We start from the raw sequence: 20,811 nt of genomic DNA on the forward strand, positions 1-20,811 counted from the left end.
CCTCTATGGCAAGTATATCTTTTCTTAGGTAAGGAGACCAAAATTGTACACAATATTTCAGATGCATTCTCACCAAGGCCCTATATAATTGCAGTAAGATATCTTTACTCCTGTACTCAAATCCTCTTGAGATAAAGGCCAACATACCATTTGCCTTCCTAATTGTTTGCTGCACCTGCATGTTAGCTTTCAGTGACTCATGTACAAGGACACCCAGGTCCCTTTGAACATCAACATTTCCCAATCTCTCACCATTTAAAAAATACTCTGCATTTCTGTTTTTCCTACCAAAGTGGATAACTTCACATTTTTCCATATTATATTCCATCTGCCATGTTCTTGCCTGTCTGTATCCCTTTGAAGCCTCTTTGCATCCTCCTCACTACTCACATTCCCACCTAGTTTTGTGTCATCAGCAAACTTGGAAATATTATATTTGGTCCCCTCATCCAATTCATTGATATAGATTGTAAATAGCTGAGGCCCAAGCACCAATCCTTGCGGTACCCCACTAGTCACAGTCTGTCAACCTGAAAAAGACCCATTTATTCCTACTCTCTGTTTTCTGGCAGTTAACCAATTTTCAATCCATGTCAGTATTCCTCACTGCACTGCAATGCATTCTTAATTCCATGTGCTCTAACTTTGTTCACCAATCTACTGTGTGGGACCTTATTGAAAGCCTTCTGAAAATCCAAATACACCACATCCACTGGTTCCCCCTTATCTATTCTACTAGTTACATCCTCAAAGAACTCCAATAGGTTTGTCAAACATGATTTTTTTTTTATTCGTTCATGGGATGTGGGCGTCGCTGGCGAGGCCGGCATTTATTACCCATCCCTTTCATAAATCCATGTTGACTCTGCCAAATCCTATTATTATTATTTTCTAAATATCCTGTTATCACATCCTTTATAATAGATTCTAGCATATTCCCTACTACTGATGTTAGGCTAACAGGTCTGAATTTCCCTGTTTTCTCTCCCCCTCCTTTCTTAAATAGTGATGTTACATTTGCTACCCTTCAATCTGCAGGAACCAGAATCTATAGAATTTTGGAAGATGACAACCAATGCATCCACTATCTCTATAGCCACCTCTTTCAAAACCCTGGGATGTAGATCATCAGGTCCTTGGAATTTATCGACTTTTAGTCCCATTAATTTCTCTAGTACTATTTTTTTTACTAATACTAATTGCTTTCAGTTCCTCATTCTCGCCAGACCCTTGGTTCTCTAGTATTTCTGGGAGGTTTTTTGTGTCTTCTGTAAGGGACCCACATTTGCCTTCACCAGTCTTTTCCTTTTTACATAACAATAGAAGCTTTTACAGTCCGATTTTATGTTTCTCGCTAGTTTACGCTCATTTTCTATTTTCCCTTTCTTTATCAATTTCTTGGTCCTCCTTTGCTGAATTCTAAAATGCTCCCAATCCTCAGGCTTACTGCTTTTTCTGACAACTTTATATCCCTCTTTCTTTGATTTAATACTATCTTTAATTTCTCTTGTTTGCTACAGTTGGACCATTTTTCCGGTTGGGTTTTTGTGCCTTAAAGGAATATATATTTGTTGCAAATTATGTATCACCAAGTGCCATTATGCCTGGCTATGAATCAGAGCTGGCTGGGATCTCTTGGAAGTGAAAGCTTCCTCAAGGTCCTGATCCCTCACGACAACTCAACAGCGTATTTCTTACCGAAAGGTTTTGCCAGTTGTGAATGGGAAAACTATGCGTGGCAGTAATTTTCAGAATGTTGAGGTAATTTGCTACATGCCAGTGCTTGTGAGGTACACGAGGTGCTGTAGACTCCGGGAGGTAGTCTCCATTTATCGCTGCAAAGTCCATAATAGAAGATAATTATTAAACTATGTTTAAAAAGGGCCTATTGTGCACTACACTATACTGGAATCATCAACACGACTAAATTTTGTCGTTTCCATGGGTTGAGTTTCTTAACGTGTAGCTTTCATCTGCCGTTTTTTCTGTCAGATTAACAAACTTAATCCCACACGTGATATCACAAATGATTGACAACCAGCCGTGCCAAGCTGTATAAATTAGTAGTTGTTTGCTAACCTATTTTTTAAAATATAAAAACAAGTTTGAAAATGATATTCATCTAAAATGGAAAAGAAGTATTTTGGTTTTTCTTTCATGGATTCAAGGTGTATTTTAAAATAAATGTGCCCATTTTGTAAGTTGGTTATTCAATTTGGCAGCATAGTTTGTGTAATCTCAATTTGACCTGATCAACATGAATGTATTCCTGTAACTGCTGGCCGTTTTGAACTTTTGTTTGATTGAAAGTGGAGTAGCATTCTTGGTATTCTGCCAGGGTTACTATTATCAACGTGGGTGGGCTGAGGAGATGGTGTCTGTATATTCCTGTTCACCTGCATTCTGACTTGAGTATCACAGGCAGCTTAATAGAAGCAAAGGCACTTACAGTGGCTTCACAATGATAGGCACAAGAGGCTCAAGGTCACACTTTTAACCATTTCATTATAAGTCTTACATTTTTTTTCTACAAAGGCTTCTGTTTTTCTTTTAAACTGTTTGGGGTAAACTTTGTATCTGCGCTGGGGAATGGAACAGATTTTCCAATTTTGTCTCTCATGGTGTTGGTACCAAGCACTCTCAGGTCAAGTTTTACCACAACTAGCTGCAAAGTAAAGCTACTTTAGTCTACCTCAACAACCCTTAGCCTGAATATCAGCCAGTCCTATTATTGCCAATTGAGTGCTACATAGAGGAAGTTTTGTGCTGTGGGCTTGCACCTAATAGAAACTGCATTGAGAATATTCAAGCCCATTTTAGCTGTGACAATTACAGCCAGCAGAGAGATAACTTTCAATCCATCGGTCTGGGCTAGATTTGAGCCCAGGTTTCAGTAGTGAATGGGGCATGTGCAACACACAGTCATCTTGAAGTGAGCTTGTGTTGATATTTACATGAGGAAGGGGTCCAAGAACCAAAAGATAAAGGGTCACCTTAGCTACCCACCCTGTTGGGTGCTATCTTGGAATGGTAGTCATTTTTATCCTGCTGTAGTCAGTACTGTTGGGTAAATATAGTTATGTGTAGTCCATGCTATTGCAGTTGTGCCTTTCATAATGTATGGGAGAGTTAACTAAAATGATTAATAGTTCTTCAAATGTACTTTTGTGGTATGCCAGCCAAACTTTTTTTTATTCGTTCATGGGATGTGGGCATCACTGGCAAGGCCAGCATTTATTGCCCATCCCTAATTGCCCTTGAGAAGGTGGTGGTGTGCCGCCTTCTTGAACCGCTGCAGTCCATGTGGTGAAGGTTCTCCCACAGTTCTGTTAGGTAGGGAGTTCCAGGATTTTGACCCAGCGACGATGAAGGAACAGCAATATATTTCCAAGTCGGGATGGTGTGTGACTTGGAGGGGAACGTGCAGGTGGTGTTGTTCCCATGTGCCTGCTGCCCTTGTCCTTCTAGGTGGTAGAGGTCATGGGTTTGAGAGGTGCTGTCGAAGAAGCCTTGGCGAGGGTTGCTGCAGTGCATCCTGTGGATGGTACACGCTGCAGCCACGGTGCGCCGGTGGTGAAGGGAGTGAATGTTTAGGGTGGTGGATGGGGTGCCAATCAAGCGGGCTGCTTTGTCCTGGATGGTGTCGAGCTTCTTGAGTGTTGTTGGAGCTGCACTCATCCAGGCAAGTGGAGAGTATTCCATCACACTCCTGACTTGTGCCTTGTAGATGGTGGAAAGGCTTTGGGGAGTCAGGAGGTGAGTCACTCACCACAGAATACCCAGCCTCTGACCTGGTCTTGTAGCCACAGTATTTACGTTGCTGGTCCAGTTAAGTTTCTGGTCAGTGGTGACTCCCAGGATGTTGATGGTGGAGGATTCGATGATGTTAATGCCGTTGAATGTCACAGGGAGGTGGTTAGACTCTCTCTTGTTGGAGATGGTCATTGCCTGATACTGATCTGGCGCGAATGTTACTTGCCACTTATCAGCTCTAGCCTGGATGTTGTCCAGGTCTTGCTGCATGCGGGCTCGGACTATTGTGTAGCAGTGTTGTTACTAGGCTTATTTGATGTAGTGATGGCAATAGAACAAATCAGAGTTAACACTATTTGCTTTAATGCTGTCTAATACCTATGTGAGATACTTCTAATTCATCGCCTCAATTTTCTGCCACCATTAGCACTGCCAGTATTGCACAACCCAAATTTGGAAGGACGAAATATATAATTGTGTTACTGGGTATTAAAATGCCCACAGTATGACAGTAAAACTTCACGTGAGCATCATCAGGCTTGCTTAAAATCTGAATGACAACACTGGGGTAAGGTTCAAGAAATTCACAAAAAATGCTGAATGAACAATCCACTTGAAAGAATTTTTGCCCCCTGTGTTTAATTTGGGAAGCAAAGTTTGCTATATCATCAAGGAAATATATCGCCGTTCCTTCATTGTCGCTGGGTCAAAATCCTGGAACTCCCTTCCTAACAGCACTGTGGGAGAACCTTCACCACACGGACTGCAGCGGTTCAAGAAGGCGGCTCACCACCACCTTCTCGAGGGCAATTAGGGATGGGCAATAAATGCCGGCCTTGCCAGCGACGCCCACATCCCGTGAACGAATTTAAAAAAAGGTGTGCTGTTAGTTTGTATAATGGTCTCATTGTAAAGAGGTATTGCAGACTTTTTCTCCTTTTGGGATGTTTTTTTCATACAGTATTGGCCTCCCTGCTTTGACGGGCTGAAAGTTTCGGTAGATGGATTCTGAAGCATTGTTACCAAGAATTCTGCTTGGTTGAGTCACCAGGAGGTGAGCTGCCTTTGAGAAGGTTCAAAGGCAGGTCAAGTGTAACATACCAGATGTCAACAGAATAAAGGATGTTTTAATCCACCTGAAAGGAATGCAGATCATAGTACAGTTTGCTGAACCTCTTCGACAGTTTTCAGGAGTCATGCAGACTTGGAGTTTTTCCTTTTGTTTATTTTTTTGGTAATTTTCCCCCCCTCCAACTTTCCCCTCCCCTCCAGCTCCATTAGTTACTGAGGGTGACAACCATGCTGTCCTGACAGTGATTTGATCAATGGTCTTCTTAATGCAAAGCTCAGCCCTCTAGCATTGGAGTTACCAGGCTGCTTTCAGCTCACAGGCATTAACCTTAACCTTCGGGAGCTCTTTGAAAGGCCTCGTGAGTAAAAACACCATCTGATGTGGTTCTGAACCACAATGACCAAGGCGGTCCCAGGTTCTACCCCGGATCCATGCTGACCGAGTTGGCTGATCTTGGTCTTCAGTGTCCCTGTGCCAAAAGGGGGAAAAAATTGGCCCTGACTGCTATCCAGTGAGTTTTGTTTGTGTGTGTGGACGTCCGGTGAATACAGGTTTGAGCTGAGTGTGATGCCCTCCATAGTTGAATAACTTGCTGAAACTCAGTGTCAAATAAAGAACGGGCACATGGTGATGTATTAGAATGAAATATATTACTTTTTAAGATTCATCCTAAACACTGGATGTGCAGTAAGGTATGGCAGATAGATCGATGTTAACATTTGACTCAGGTGCTGGTGTAGTTTTATCATGTTAGAACAATTTACTAATAATGGTTAAACCAGATGTTGATATAAAATATACTCCATCATCCTTGTTTTAACTATCCACCGCCACTGAATAATTAAACTCTTCAATTTACATTTCAAATACTCTGATATATACTCTGACAGAGGGAACATGAACTTATACTGAAGTCATGTCAATTCAGCATGGCTTGACAATGTAGAATATTTGCTAAACAGTGTTTAAGATAAAACCTAATAACTTTGGGTAGAAAATTGAAGGGCGTGTCCTCTAGACTGGAGGACAAATATACAAGAGCTGTCAGCAGTGCCTCAGTCAGTAGCAACTTTGCTTCTGAGCTGAAGTCGTGGGTTCAAGCTCCACTCCAGACACTTGAGCACATAATCTAAGCTGGCACTTCAGTGCAATACTGAGGGAGTGCTGCACTGTCGGAGGTGCCGCCTTTCGGATGAGACATTTAACTGAGGCCCCGTCTTCCCTCTCAGGTGGATGTAAAAGATTCTGTGGCACTATTTGAAGTAGAGCAGGTGTCCTGGCCAACATTTATCCCTTGACCAACATCTAAAAACAGATGATCTAATAATTTATTCATTGCTGCTTATGGGACCTTGCTGTGCGCAAATTGCTTGCCAAGTTTTCTAAATTACAACATCGACTACAGTTCAAAAGTATTTAATTGGCTATAAAGCGGTTTTGGACAATCTGAAGTCAAGAAAGGTGCCATATAAATGCAAGTCTTTCTTTCTTTACTGCATTAAAAAAAGCTAAAGAACCTATTTCCTCACTTGTCTTCTTAAAATGTTCTGTTTTAGAATTATTTAAATATATTTTCTCTGTTGTCAAATGGGATGAAATCACGTATTGAAAAATTATACTATTCAACTTATATTTCAAATACAATTGTGTTTAATTGGAGGAAATTTCCGTTCATCCAGGACTGGATGTTGGACAAGCAGGCTGACAACATGGAGGCAGTGGAGGGGTCGAGAGAGGTGTAGGTGAGGTAGAGGTGGGTGCCATCAGTGAACCTGATGTGGTGTTTTCAGATGATGTTGCTGAGGGGCAGCATGTAGATGAGAAATAGGAGGGGGCCAAGGATAGATCCTTGAGGGACTCCAGAGGTAACGGTGGGAAGAGAAGCCATTGCAGGAGATTCTCTGGCTGTGACTGGATCGATAAGAGTGGGATCAGGTGAGGGCAGTCCCACTCAGCTGGACAACGGAGGAGAGGCGTTGGAGAAGGATGGTGTGGTCAACCGTGTCAAAGGCTGCAGACAGGCCGAGAAGCTCGAGGAGGGACAGCGTACCATGGTCATAGTCACATAGGCTGTCAATTGTGACTTTGATTTTGGCATCATCCAACTTACCATGAGCAATGCTACAGGAGACCTGCTAGTATATATTTATTAAAGTTTTGAGATATGTCCATCACACTTCAGGTGTCAGATTAAAACAGTATTAAGATAGGTATTAAAAAAAGAAACTTCTTTACCCAAAGAATGGTAAGAATGTGGAACGCCCTACCACAAGGAGTAGTTGAGGCAAATAGCGTAGATGCATTTAAGGGGAAGCAAGATAAGCACATGAGGGAGAAAGGAGTAGAAGGATATGCTGATAGGGTTAGATGAAGTAGGGAGGGAGGAGGCTCGTGTGGAGCATAAACGCTGGCACAGATCAGCTGGACCGAATGGCCTGTTTCTGTTCTGTAGGCACAATGTAACTCAATGAAGAAAGAAAGCTGATCAACTCTCACTGCCATTTTCTGACTTTCAGGAAAAGCTAGGGGATTAAAGTAGCTGTTATCCAGTGAAACAATTAGCCTCTAATTCACTACAGGATACACTTATCCTCTAATTGACCTTAGGGTGTACCCTTTAATGGCAAATGTAAGGAGTCGCACAACACCAGGTTATAGTCCAACAGCTTTAGTTGAAATCACAAGCTTTCGGAGCTTTGCTCCTTCGTCAGGTGAAGTCCTGGTCTTTAATAGCAAATTAGACCCTGTGGTCTCAAAGGGACAGGCAACTTAGCACCAGAAAAATACACTGTGTGCTACGTAGAGGAACGCTTCTGCACCTATGTAGCAATGGATCCTCTGACACCGTATGAGTGACACCACCAAGAGAACTGCCAGTAAGATTAAATATCTTTCTTCGGCATTTAACTGGAACTTTTCAGTGAAGACTCTTTTCGTAAAAGCAAACCTACCACCAAATACTCCCCATTACTGGATATATTTTTTGAAAACTTTTTTTCTAATGTTATTTTGTTACAGTCAGGGACTTTGTAGGTCATGGCTTATGTTACCAGCACTGTAAACAAGAGTTGTCCCAATGAAGTGAATTTTATGTTTGAGAAATAGGCCTCACCACAAACAAAACAGCACTTGAAAACTAATCCCCCTAAAAGATTATTGAAAGTGAAGTTATTTGTATCCGTACTTGCAGCAGAGCCAAAATGCCTGTGGCTGGGCTGGTTATTCTTCATAACTCGCTGTATATGTATCACTTAAATATTTATCATTGCAATTTGATTTGAACACGGGAGTGTTTCTAAGGGACACCCTGAATCCAAACACGACCAAAACTGCCTCGGATTCTAAAAGTATCGAAATGCACTGGGATGGAGCCAGCAGTGGAATGAAGGAGGACAACAGCTCAATTCAAAAGAGTCTTGTAAACCAAATGATCAGATCTGATGTGGAAAACCTTGGACCCGCCGGCTCCGCCTGTACCCACGGCACCAACCAATGCACGAAGCTCACAAAAATTACATACTTTCCAATCCAAACTGACATTGTTTCCACCTTACGCTTCAGTGGAAACAATGTGAGGATTGCAAAGACTGTTCCTGTAGCACACCATGTATAATCAGTCGCTATAGTAACCAACAGAAATTTCTTACAGGAGGGACCGCCATTCCAATATTAATTAATGTCTATCATTTCAGCTAAATGAAAGGAAACCATAGTGCTTCTGTGCTGTTTCAGTCCCTGTTTTTACCCTAATGCAGCGCCAACTTTTATAGAGTTTTTCGAGAGAAAAAATCTCAGTTCACCTGGTAGCTGGATAGTGGCAGGCCTTTAGACCACCAACCAGACTGTTACTTCAACTGTATTTTTCTCAGCGGGTCATTGAGTTTCGCTGCTGGATGGGGCACGTTGTGGTAGCAGAGAAAGTCCAGTGTGAGCATTGCTGCCAAGCAGAAGCATGCTTCGTTGCCAGCCACTTACGAAACCATTGACTGTGAACAAGAAGGAGCCTGTAGGCTGGATAGTCTCACTCACTCCGAAGGCCTGCAGCATGTCGGCGGCTGAAGGCAGCGGGGAGTCAATGTAGAGGAAATAAGGTACAGGTGAGAAACAAATAAATAAAACGTTGTGTGAGTGCTGTCACAGTATTGCCACTGGCCACTGTGTGCCAGAAGGGTGCAGGAAGGAAAGAGGCATGATTTATATAGAACCCTTAGAGAGAGCGAGAGGCCTTGAAAAGCTGCGGGCCAGTGATGCCAGCAATTACACTGGGATTGTGCTCGTTGGGAATCTCTGCCACTGAACCCAGTGAACCTTCCACCTGAGGGAGGGTTTGCTCATTTCCACAGCAATAAGGCCGCTCATGCCATTCGGGGTGCCTGTCATTTGCGATTTGTGGGTGTACAAATCATATATAATAGTGACAGCACTTCAAACGTAATTCATTGGTTGTGAAATATTTTGGGGCATTCAAAGGACATGGAAAAAGTGCTTCATTAAATAGAATCATATAATCTTACAGCACAGAAGGGGGCCATTCGGCCCATTGTGCCTGTGCTGGCTCATTGAAAGAGCTGTCCAATCAGTCCCACTACCCTGCTTTTTCCCCATAGCCCTGTAAATTTTTCCTTTTTAAGTAAATATCCAATTCCCTTTTGAAAGTAACTATTGCATCTGCTTCCACCACCCTTCCAGGCAGTGTATTTGCATAAATGCGAGTTCTTTGCCGATTGTCATGTTCTCCCCCCTCCTCTCCTGAAGGTGTTGACTCAGGCTGGGTGCAGTTCTATGGTACTTCACCCACCTATTCTTTTCGTGTGCGCTTAAGCAGTGAGTGTCCACAGGTTACTCGGTTGTGAAGGGCCTCACCATCTCCCCTCACCGACGCTTTCAGCAGGAGTTCCTGGTTCATGATCAGGAGCTCAGATTTTTTTGTTGCCCCTTTCCCCCTATCCCAGTGATACTGAGGCCAATTGTAGGCACCCCAACTGCTTCCCCGGCTGAGATCAGCTAACTCAGATCAAAACTCGGGACCTTCCTCGTCAGTATAGTCTACACCACTTAGCAGCTGTGCCACGGATGAAGGTCTGTGACTGAATGTTTAAAAATCCAGCTTGTATGTTTCTGTTAGTGTCTGAGATTGCAGTCGAGCAGCCTTGTACGCAATTTGTATTAGAGCTGAACTGTGATTTACTGCAATAGACGTCCTTATATTGGGAGGTAAATTTGTCACCGACAGTGTGTAACCGTATTGGTGGTGGCAGTAAGCTGTGTCTTGTGAACAAGATTTATATGTTGTCTGGCAGCCAACAGAAATAATTTCTCTCATTCCTGAAAGGAAGGAGTGATGCTGCTGTCTCCCAGGCTGCTGCAGGGCGTAAATCTCTCTGTGAAGTTAATCAGGAGAGACGGTCATTCACTCTCCAGAAAGGGAATTCTACGGAAATCTTGGCTTAGTTTGGACACATGTGTAGTGGATTGTATCAAGAGGAAACTGCCCCGACTCGCACTATAAATTCTTGTCATTATTCAGTCAGCGCCTCTACAACTTAAGTGTAAGGTGGGGGGGGGGTCATTCAGTCACGGTCACTTGTTGTAATTTCCCCCTCCAACCTTTTCTCTTCCTCTGCTGAGGGCACTGATTCTTACTGAGGCCCAATTCTACAAGCACCAGCAGCCCTCCAATACCCCACTTAAGCGCTAGTCTTCATGTGTGAGTGTTACTTCATTGAATGGGGCATCACAGCAGAGCCTGGTCCTTTGCTCATCCACCCACACTTGCCCTTCCAGCAGGGGTCACTTGACAGACGGTAATCAGGGGTGGGAACGGGAAGTCTTGGCTGGTTTTTTTCACTCCCTAGCACTGGGTACCAAGGTCACTTGTAAGAAAGTGAAAGAGAGAATTTGCATCTATGCTGTGTTTGATCACATCCTCAGGACATCCCAAAGTGCTTTGCATGCAATGAATTACTTCTGAAGTACAAACACTGCGGTCAATCTGCACACAGCAAGATCTCACAAACACTGATATCTGTAACCTGTTTTTGTTGGTTGAAGAATAAATTTTGGCCCAGACACTGGGATAACTCCCTCTTCTTCTTTGAATAGTCCATGGGATCGTCTGCATCCATCTGAACCACCGGAACCTCAGTTTAATATCTGATCCAAAAGATGGCACCTGCAATACCCCTTCACTGAAGTGCCAGCCTAGATCACAGCTCAAATCCTGGGGGGATTTAGAACCTACGATCGTCTGACTCAGAGGCTAGAATAGTATCATTTGAGCTAACCTAATTGCAGTGTGCCAGTGGGTTCCTTAGTTTAGATTAATTAACTCAGCACAGGCTTAAGATTGAGCCAGGGACCTTCCTGGCCTGTATGGCTTGGTTTCAGAGTGCGCAGTGAGCTTCAGGGGCAGTCGGGGGGATATTTCAAGGAGTTGTTTTCTGGAATCTCATGTCGTGATGGAATTTTTTCTGTACTCCTTGTTCATCTATGAATAAAAATGCACCAAGAAAACATATGACAACACTAAAAGTTCTGATATTTTTGTCAAATTGTAAAGAAATGCAGTCTGTCGAGTGTTTGCGAAGCAATTGATGAGCTTGTGACATCATCTGAATGATGCTCATATGGTTCTAGACCGTGGCAGTATTTTGCAATAAGGCAGAAAACAGTGGAAGGCCAAAATCCTGTTTATTTAACAGAATCATATAACCTTACATAAGGAACATAAGAACATAAGAAATAGGAGCAGGAGATGGCCATACGGCCCCTCCAGCATGCTCTGCCATTCAATAAGATCATGGCTGATCTTTGACCTCAACACCACTTTCCTGCCCGATCCCCACATCCCTTGATTCCCTTAGAGTCTAAAAATTCCTTTAGAGTCCAAAATCTTACAGCACAGAAGGAGGCCATTTGGCCTGTCGTGCCTATGCCGGCTCTTTACAAGAGCCGTCCAATACTCTTGCTATTTTGCTTCCCACGTTGAACACAGAAATATATATTTCTATAAAATACTAGAAGCCCCGTGGATTAAAAAAAAATGCAAGACTCATTTAGTCAACGTAGCCGTACTGTGCGTGGCGTGGCTGTACTAAACTCCCATGTGGACCTGTTTTTGAATTTCACTCTTGAACCTGGGAGAGTGTCAGCAGTTCTTGGCTGAGCCACTAGATGGAGCAGGAAGGGCAGTCAGCAGAGGAATCGGTGGAGGGGGGAGGATGCGGTATCTGCCCTCCTATTAATGTCTGTGTCCTAGCACAGATTGACAGTGGCTGTGTTAATGTAGGCCAAACTTTCCTACACCACTGAAGAGGACACATGGAGTTAGAAAAACAGAATAATGGGGACTAGCGGTCTAAAGGGGATAGCTGGACAAGTTATGAAATGTTAGTCAGTCAGTTACATAATTATAAAAATCTCTTTACGTATTTTGAAACGTGTGTGCTTTCATCGTAAAAGGTTAGAAACAAAATATTTTTTTCTTGACGTCATGTTCCAGTGCACATACAGAACAGTGATGAAAGAGCAGGTTTATCCAGCTGAGCTGTCAGACCAGGAAAGCTCCCAGGCACGATCCCCAGTTGGGGCGTGATAATTGGCCTCAGTGCCCTCCTGCTAGGGAGGTCTGTACTGGTTTCTTATCCAGCAACCCCTGCTGGAAATGTACTCGTGTGGACTTTGTGTGAGGACAGGACCAGGCTTGGCCGTGGTGCCACCTGCGGTAACACAGTCTGCCGACACTCACTCATGAAGAATTGCCACCTGGGCAAGGTACTGGTGCCTGTAGAACAGTAGCTCAATAAGGAATCCGTGCCTTTGGGAGAGAAGTAGCTGGAAGAAAGTTGGCAGATTTAAAAAAAGGAACAGCATCGAGCCATAGCGGCTTGTGCAGCTTGTAGTGTTCTCTGTTCAGTTTGTTGCAGACTGTGGAGGTACTTCTACAGTCCTTACAAGTTTAAGTACTACAGCATATTTTAGACCACTTCAAAGCTGACCAGTAAAAGGAAACTTGCAGCTAGACCGCAGCAAAGCGGTTAAGATTCCACTATCTGTGTCTGCCACACACGTCGGAATATAAGAAAGCATGGAATGGGCCATGTCCCTCCCCCCACCACTCCTCTTATATCTGATTCCAGGACCGTGTGGGCACCGCATTAACTGCATCCTGCCTCTTTTGTACTTTTGAAAAAATCTATAAGCAGAATCTTTTTATGGGCTGTTTGTTCCAGGGAGGCTCTGCGAAATTGTTTGCACATTGCTACAAATTCATTCATTCGTTGTTAATTTTCAGAACAATCACAGGAACTAGGGCATTAGCTACTCCCTATCAGATTTCACGGTAAAAAGTTCTGCCTCTTCCCCTTTGCTTTGGCCGGGGCTCTGAGGCACGAAATTGGTATCAGGGGAGTACAACTAACCATTGCACAGATCTCCCATGGATTATTACTGGAAATTCAAGGACAGCAAGTGTATTGAGAAGGAGATTTTAAGAGCAATGAGCACACTAACTGGATCTGGGTAGTGTTCACTATAAAACTGGAGGTGGTGGGTGGGGAGGGGGACATTGCGACCGTATTAATTGCAGTCTCAAGGGGTTTGTGCTGCAGTAATGTGGCCTGAACCTTCATGACTGATCGGTTCACTTAAATCTCTTTCAGAAAGGCATGGGGGAAGTACCTCCATCTAAACACAATAAAGCTGAAAGGGCAAGGGCAGCAGGTGCGTGGGAACACCATCACCTCCATGTTCCCCTCCAAGTCACACACTATCCCGACTTGGACGTATATCACCGTTCCTTCATTGTCGCTGGATCAAAATCCTGGTTCTTCCTACCTGACAGCATTGTGGGAGCACCTTCACCACAAGGACTGCAGCGGTTCAAGAAGGCAGCCCCCCCACCACCTTCTCAAGGGCAACTATTTATTGCCCATCCTTATTGCCCATAAGGATGGACAATAAATGCCGGCCGTGCCAGTGATATCCACATCCTGAGAATGAATCTTTAAAAAGTTACCGGGCAGGTCTGTCTCTAGCCAATTGCCAGTGAGGTGAGCAGGTATTATCATTCCGGATCTGTTAAGGTTCCATTTTCCAATGCATGATGTGCCTGTCACATGTCAAATTGGAGGCAGCATATGGGAGTGAATTTCCTTAGAGCTTCTCCCGCACCGCCACAGTAACTTTGCCGGAGGTGCAGCGGAAAGCCATTCACACACGTAAATGGTGCACTTCCGCCAAAGTTACAGCGGCGGGGCAGGAAAAGCTCCAAGGAACTTCACCCCCTCAATCTTTTTAAAGTGTTCCTTGGGAGAATATTTAGATGAAAGTATTTCTTTGTATCCCCTAAAGTACTATTCTTTTCAGTTTTTATCCTCTTTTGTCCCTTTCTCCTCTCTCCTGAAAATATTGACTTCTCCCTGGAGCGGAGTTCCATGGGCACTGGGTAACCCTCTAGTACCTCACCCGAATGGTCATTCTCCATGTGTGACTCTACATGGTGAGTGTCAAAAGGCTTTTTGACCCCCACAGCTGAGCCCGACCCTGTCCTCGCCTGATGCTGACCTCCTCTGTCATCAGCACATGCATGCAATCAGAAGCAGGAACCTTGGCTGCATTTCTTTTCACCTCCCTAGCCCAGGGCTGTTGAGACTAATTGTTGCACCCCCTCTCCCTACTCCTCAACTGAGTCAGCACAGACCAAGAAAAGTGGAACCTTCTGAACTGTGTGCCTCAGCTACAGACGGCATTACCAACTGAGGCAGCAGGAAAGCTTGTACAACAACAACGACTTGCATTTATATATCATCTTTAGAAAACATAGAAAATAGGAGCAGGAGTAGGCCATTCGGCCCTTCGAGCCTGCTCCGCCATTCAATATGATCATGGCTGATCCTCTATCTCAATACCATATTCCCACTCTCTCCCCATATCCCTTGATGCCTTTTGTGTCTAGAAATCTATCTACCTCCTTATATATATTCAGTGATTTGGCCTCCACAGCCTTCTGTGGTAGAGAATTCCACAGGTTCACCACCCTCTAAGTGAAGAAATTTCTTCTCATCTCAGTCCTAAATGTCCTACCCCGTATCCTGAGACTGTGACCCATCGTTCTAGACCCCAAAGCCAGAGGAAACATCCTCCCTGCATCCAGTCTGTCTAGCCCTGTCAGAATTTTATATGTTTCAATGAGATCCCCTCTCATTCTTCTAAACTCTAGTGAATACAGGCCGAGTCGACCCAATCTCTCCTCATACGACAGCCCTGCCATCCCAGGAATCAGGCTGGTGAACCTTCGCTGCACTCCTTAACGTAGTGAAACATCCCAAGGCACTTCACAGGAACGATTATCAACCAAAATTTCACACTGAGCCACATAAAGAGATGTTAGGGCAGGTGACCAAAAGCTTGGTCAAACAGGTAGGTTTTAAGGAGCGTCTTAATGGAGGAGGGAGAGTAGAGAGGCAGAGAGATTTAGGGAGGGAATTCCAGAGCTTAAGGCCTAGGCAGCTGAAGGCACGGCCGCCAATGGTGCAGCGAAGAAAATTGGGGATGCACAAGTAGCCAGAATTGGAGGAACGCAGAGATCCCGGAGGATTTTAGGGCTGGAGGAGGTTACAGAGACAGGCAGAGACAGTTCCACTTTAACACTCAAGAGAAAAAATAAAATGCTTCAGCAAAGTCACCAAGATTAAGTTGGGCAAATTCCAATGGTGATGACCAAGGCCACATTTAGATTGTAGTTGTTGCTGTTGAATATACACTGTCTTTGTGCAGTGATATGTAATTTCATAATCATTGTGAAAACTGTTAGCTTAACACTTACAATTGTTTTGCATCCAGTTTGTTGATTGATATCATTTCCTGGCTATTAATTGTCTACAGATACTTTAGGTGGAGAGACAGCCTTTGATGACAAAGGATTCTCCCATTGATCGCACTCGCTAGTGTAAAGCTGGTGAGTTCCAGAAAACTAATGATATTAGAGATCCACACTTTTGTGGGTCACACAACCAGTTATAGGGTCTTCACTTACCTTTTGATGATAAAAGTTTTTTTCAGAAGCAACGAGAGTATTAAACATTAACTGTGAGAGTGCAGCAACAACAAAAACAATAACTTGCATTTATATAGTGTCTTTAACAAAGTAAAAAATCCTAAAGCACTTTACAGAGGTGGAATTAAAAAATGGAGGCTGAGCCAAAGATGGAGGATTAGGGGTAACAAAAAGCTTGGCCGGAGATGTGGATTTTACAGAGGATCCTAAAGAAAGAGGAGTTGGAAAGGAGGAGGGGTTTAGGGATGGAGTTCCAGAGCATGGGACGTAGTTGGCTGAAGGTACAGCCACCGATGATGGGGCGAAGGGAGAGGTGCACAAAAGGCTGGAGTCAGAGAAACTGAATTCCGGGGTAGAGGGGAGGTTGTAGTTCTGGAGAAGGTTACAGAGATAGAGAGGGATGAGGCCATGAAGAGATTTAAAGATGAGAATTTTAAATTCGAGGCATTGGGGGACTGGGAGTCAATCTAGGTCAGTGAGGATGGGGTGATGGGTGTGCGGGACTTGGTGTGGGATAGGATATGGGCAGAAGTTGCATGTCTCTGTTTCAGCATATTTTTCCAGGATCCACATATTAAATAGAAAAGTGCCTTGTGTACGACTAATGTAATGCCACTTTGATTGCTGCCTCCCTTATTGCTTTACTGTCTGGGAAAATTAATGAAGAGCAGCGTTTGATTAACAGGGACCTCAAACACCCTGGAGCTAGGAAAGATGAAGAAAGGATTGATTAAACAATCAAGAGTGAACAGTTGAATTTTCCATGGAAGTTGGCACATGAACTCTCTTGTGCCACTTTTAATTGAAACCTATTCTGTTCAGCTCCAGAGAGCCAATCATGAGTACTTCTGTGTAACTTTGTAAATAGAAACAGTTAAATTAAATGGGGCACACTGATAGAATTTCATGACTGTGCAGAATGCAGAGTCACTGAACCATTGTGATCTCAAGAAGATTTCTTTCAGTGCAATGAGCTGAATACGTTGACTTCTATTTTTAATTAGCAGTAAAATCATTTCACTGCAATGGAGAAATCACAGACCTGTAGAAGGAAAACAAGTCTCCCTTCTATTTTATAGCCCTGCTGTCGATGGAAGCCCCCACTTTTGGAGAAGGGTGCAAAATAAATGAGACGGCAGAGGGCTAGAGAACTGCTTCTACCCTTATTCAGTATGCAGGGGTTCCCAGTGCCCTGAAATTCATCCCAGTCACACTGAGGAACAACTGCGTATGTCAGGATCTGTAATACAAACCAACAGCATCAGAGAACGGCTATCCACACTGCTTTGGCTCTTTCTGAAATAAAAACAGAAAGTACTGGAAACGCACAACAGGTCCATCAACATCTGTAGAGATAAAAGATGGGATAACACTTTAGGTGTAGATACTTCATCAGAACTGGCCATTTCTACACCTGAAATGTTAACCTGTCTTTTCCCTTTTTAGGTAATGACAGAGCAGCATTTTATGTCTAGAGTTTTCTCCACTTAGTATTTTCTGTTTTTATTTCCGATATCCAGTATTTAAAGTTTTTATTTTGATCATTTTTAAAATCTGGCTTGGATGGGTTGAAAGTTTTAACATAGTGTCCAGTTGCATGGACGATGCATTAGATCATTGAACATTGGATATGCCTGTTCTTACCTACTTTACGAGGAGACAATATCCTACTGTGTAATCTGTGGAATGTGCAGATTTAACACTGCAAGACTTGTCTGACCTGATGAGTACTGAGTTGTGATTGGTGGGATGTGACTGCTGCGAGTCCTTGTGGCTAGGATTAACCCATCCTCGTTCCACGGATAGTTCAGCTGGTTAAGTTGGTTAGCAACAGAACCACAGATCAAGAAAGTATCCGGTTCAACCCCTATGTAGTTAGCTGATCTCAGTAGGGGTGTACAATTGGCCTACATTAGAGTAGGAACAATTGGCCAGGGCTCCTGCTCCTGATTACAGTGGTAACCACTGATGGAAATGCACCTTGTGTGCAAGTCACGTGAGGGACGGGATGAGGCTCAGTCATGTGATAACCTCCCCAGAGTTTCACAGCTTGGCAATACTCACACTTGACGAATGACGACTTTGGCCATGTGTTGGAGGGCCAATCTTGGCCATGGAATTGTACCCCAGTAAGGAGTCAATGCCTTAGGAGAGGGTAGAAAATTGGCAGCAAAGAAGAGGGAAACAAAATAGTCCATTGTATGTGCGATAATATAACTTACACTGTGTTGTTTATAATAATGTTTGGGATAGACGGAGCCTCAAATGTGTTGTGCTGAGGAATGGTCGATTATGCATCGTTTTTACTCATTATCCACCACACCGTCTGGGTAATTTGAACTTTTGGGCTCAATGGGTGAATGCGGCAGGAAGCCCTGGCCAAGGGCCCACGTGAGCAGGCCCTGGCAGTCAGGCAAGCTGTGGTGGGGCGATCGCGGTAGGGTGAGGGAAGTCCGGGGTCCTAGGTTTCCTTGTGGGGCCAGGAGGAGCACTCCTGCTGCTCCTGGCCCCACAAGGAAAAAACTTTTACTAAAAAAAGGCGTACAGTACTTACCTTTTTGGCTCTCTTCTGGTCCTGCTGCTCTTTCACGCCCAGTACCCTTGGTGAGGCTGGCACCAGGCGCTGATCACGGCTGCCAAGAGTTAAAATAACATCCGGGTCTAAATGACATCATTAGACCCTGACTTTTGAATTTCAATGCCTGGTACGAGGGCCCAGCTGGCTGGCCAGAATGCGCCTGTTGAAATGACGCGAAGCCAGTGAGGATCTGGTGAATAGGTAGCTGCAAGCATTTTAACCCCCCGCATGCCCTGTTCTGGTTGGGCATGGAGGAGGGGAGGGTAAAATTGGGGCTTATGAAGATCAAGTGGTACAGAGCCTAGTGGTTATGGTACTCGGCTGGCAACCCATATGCCGTGAGTTCAAATCATGAGAGCATAGGAAATGGAGTAAGCCATTCAGACCCACAAGCCTGTTCCACTTTGCCTCACCCTTGGCTTGAACTAATGAAAAATGTATTAATTTTACCCTTTCAGAAACCACACAGTTGGAGGACCCGCGGGCACAATGGAGGAAAGAGCAGGAGCGAATGCTGAAGGATTATCTGATGGTGGCACAGGATGCACTCAGCACTCAGAAGGAACTGTACCAAGTTAAAGAGCAACGACTAGCACTAGCCATCGATGAGTACATGCGCCTCAATGACGTCTGGATGGACAAGTCCAGTTCCCGGACCAGTTGTAAGTACTGAGTGAAATGCACTGGACAGTCGAACCCTGCTATATGTTTGTTCCCAGTGCGCCTTCCAGATGGTAAAAGACCCCTGACTCCTACTGTCAGTGTTTGTAACAGTATTCTGTGTACGTGAAAGAACGCTTGGAATTATCTGTCAAGGGAAACAATCTTTCACTAGGCTGCTGCCAAGTAGTCCTCGATAAACAGTGTGCACATCAACTCAATGTAGTTTACAGAACATTACCAGTGATACAACCTGCTGTTTAGTGAAACTTTACGTGGTGACACTGAATCATGGCTTAGTGCAGGGCTGCAGGCATTTAGAACATTTTAGAATATTCAGGACATATATACTCAGCCCAAGTCTAAGCATTATACTGTAGGAATCTCCAGAGACACACATATTCAGCATTTTGGCGTGGGACAAAATGTATTACCAAATTACTGGCAGACATTTCCTTGTACACAAATGGCAAGACATTTTGTTAGAAGTGCTTTATAAGTTTGTAAATCAAATACAGGTTATAAAAATAAAGTCTGTTAGAACCTCGGGGAACAGCTCCCCCACTTTAACAGAGGAATTGGCAGGAGGTTTCAACTTAAGCCCAGAGCTTTTCTGCGCACTTAAAAACTCCTAAAAAGCTCTGAGATTGAGGGTTACAGGTAAAGGCAAATTAACTGATCCCATAATATGAATGGGAAACCAAAGTAAGTGGAGATAGGGCTACAACAGTGCCGGACTGATTGTTCAACGCACTCTAGCTTTGAGTGCAACTCCTCATTGGCATTGCAAGATTGGTGCAGTTACCTTGCAATATACAGGTAGAGATGGGGGAATGGCACAGAAGTACAGAAATGGGGCGAGTAAGGCAAAGAAAAACAAGGAGAAGAGGAGCAGGAAATGCAAGAGAAAGGACTGTCTTTGTGGGAAGAAAAGATGAAGGAAAGAAAAGGAGGAATGTTGATGTTGCATTCCATAAATGGATGTTTTAAACAAGCTACATCATATGAACATTGCACTGGGCTAAATCAGGGATTCAAATCCCACTATTGCTTTCATGACCGTTTTGTTTCTGCGGCAGGAGAGTAATGCAACACATTGGAGTACTGATGGGTGGTGCATGGGGTAGTCAGATATGAACTGGTTTCTTATCCAGTCTCTTCTGTACTGCAGTGGGGGACGCTCAGCGTGGAGGACTACTGCTTCACCCACTGTGGAAGGAAAGACAGTCAGAAACAACAACAACTTGCATTTATATAGCACCTTTAACATTGGAAAATGTCCCACAGTGCTTCACAGAAGTGTAATCAGTCAAAAAGTGAAACCGAGCCAAAAGAGGGAGATATTAGAACAGATGATTAGCTTGGTCAAAGAGGTGGGTTTTTTGGAGGGCCTTGAAGGAGGAGAGAGAGGTGCAGAGGCGGAGAGGTTTAAGGAGGGACTTCCAGACCTTAGGGCCTGGATGGCTGAAGGCACGGCTGCCAATAGTGCGACGAAGAGAGTTGGGGATGTGTAAGAGGTCAGGGTTCTCGAGGGCAATTAGGGATAGGCAATAAATACTGGCCTCGCCAGCGACGCCCACATCCCATGAACGAATAAAAAAAAAGGTTGAATAAATGCAAAGATCTCGTTAAGGTTGTCGCGCTGGAGGAAGTTACAGAGATAAGAGGGGAGAGGCAACAAAGAGATTTGAA

General features: G+C 44.0%; 1 protein-coding gene across 3 annotated transcripts in view; it reads left to right on the forward strand.

Moving 5' to 3' along the window:
- LOC137320758 (protein WWC2-like) overlaps nucleotides 1-20,811 on the forward strand; it is a 215,038-nt gene that overhangs the window by 98,396 nt on the left and 95,831 nt on the right. For 2 of the 3 annotated variants that reach the window (XM_067982539.1, XM_067982540.1), the window contains exon 3: nucleotides 18,918-19,121. In XM_067982539.1, coding sequence (XP_067838640.1) covers nucleotides 18,918-19,121 — 204 coding nt within the window. Of the gene's footprint in view, nucleotides 1-8,840; nucleotides 8,923-18,917; nucleotides 19,122-20,811 lie in introns of those variants that run through there. The other variant, XM_067982541.1, reaches the window with a different exon arrangement.

The sequence above is a fragment of the Heptranchias perlo genome, chromosome 4, assembly GCF_035084215.1.
Source record: "Heptranchias perlo isolate sHepPer1 chromosome 4, sHepPer1.hap1, whole genome shotgun sequence".
In the NCBI taxonomy this organism is placed as follows: domain Eukaryota; kingdom Metazoa; phylum Chordata; class Chondrichthyes; order Hexanchiformes; family Hexanchidae; genus Heptranchias; species Heptranchias perlo.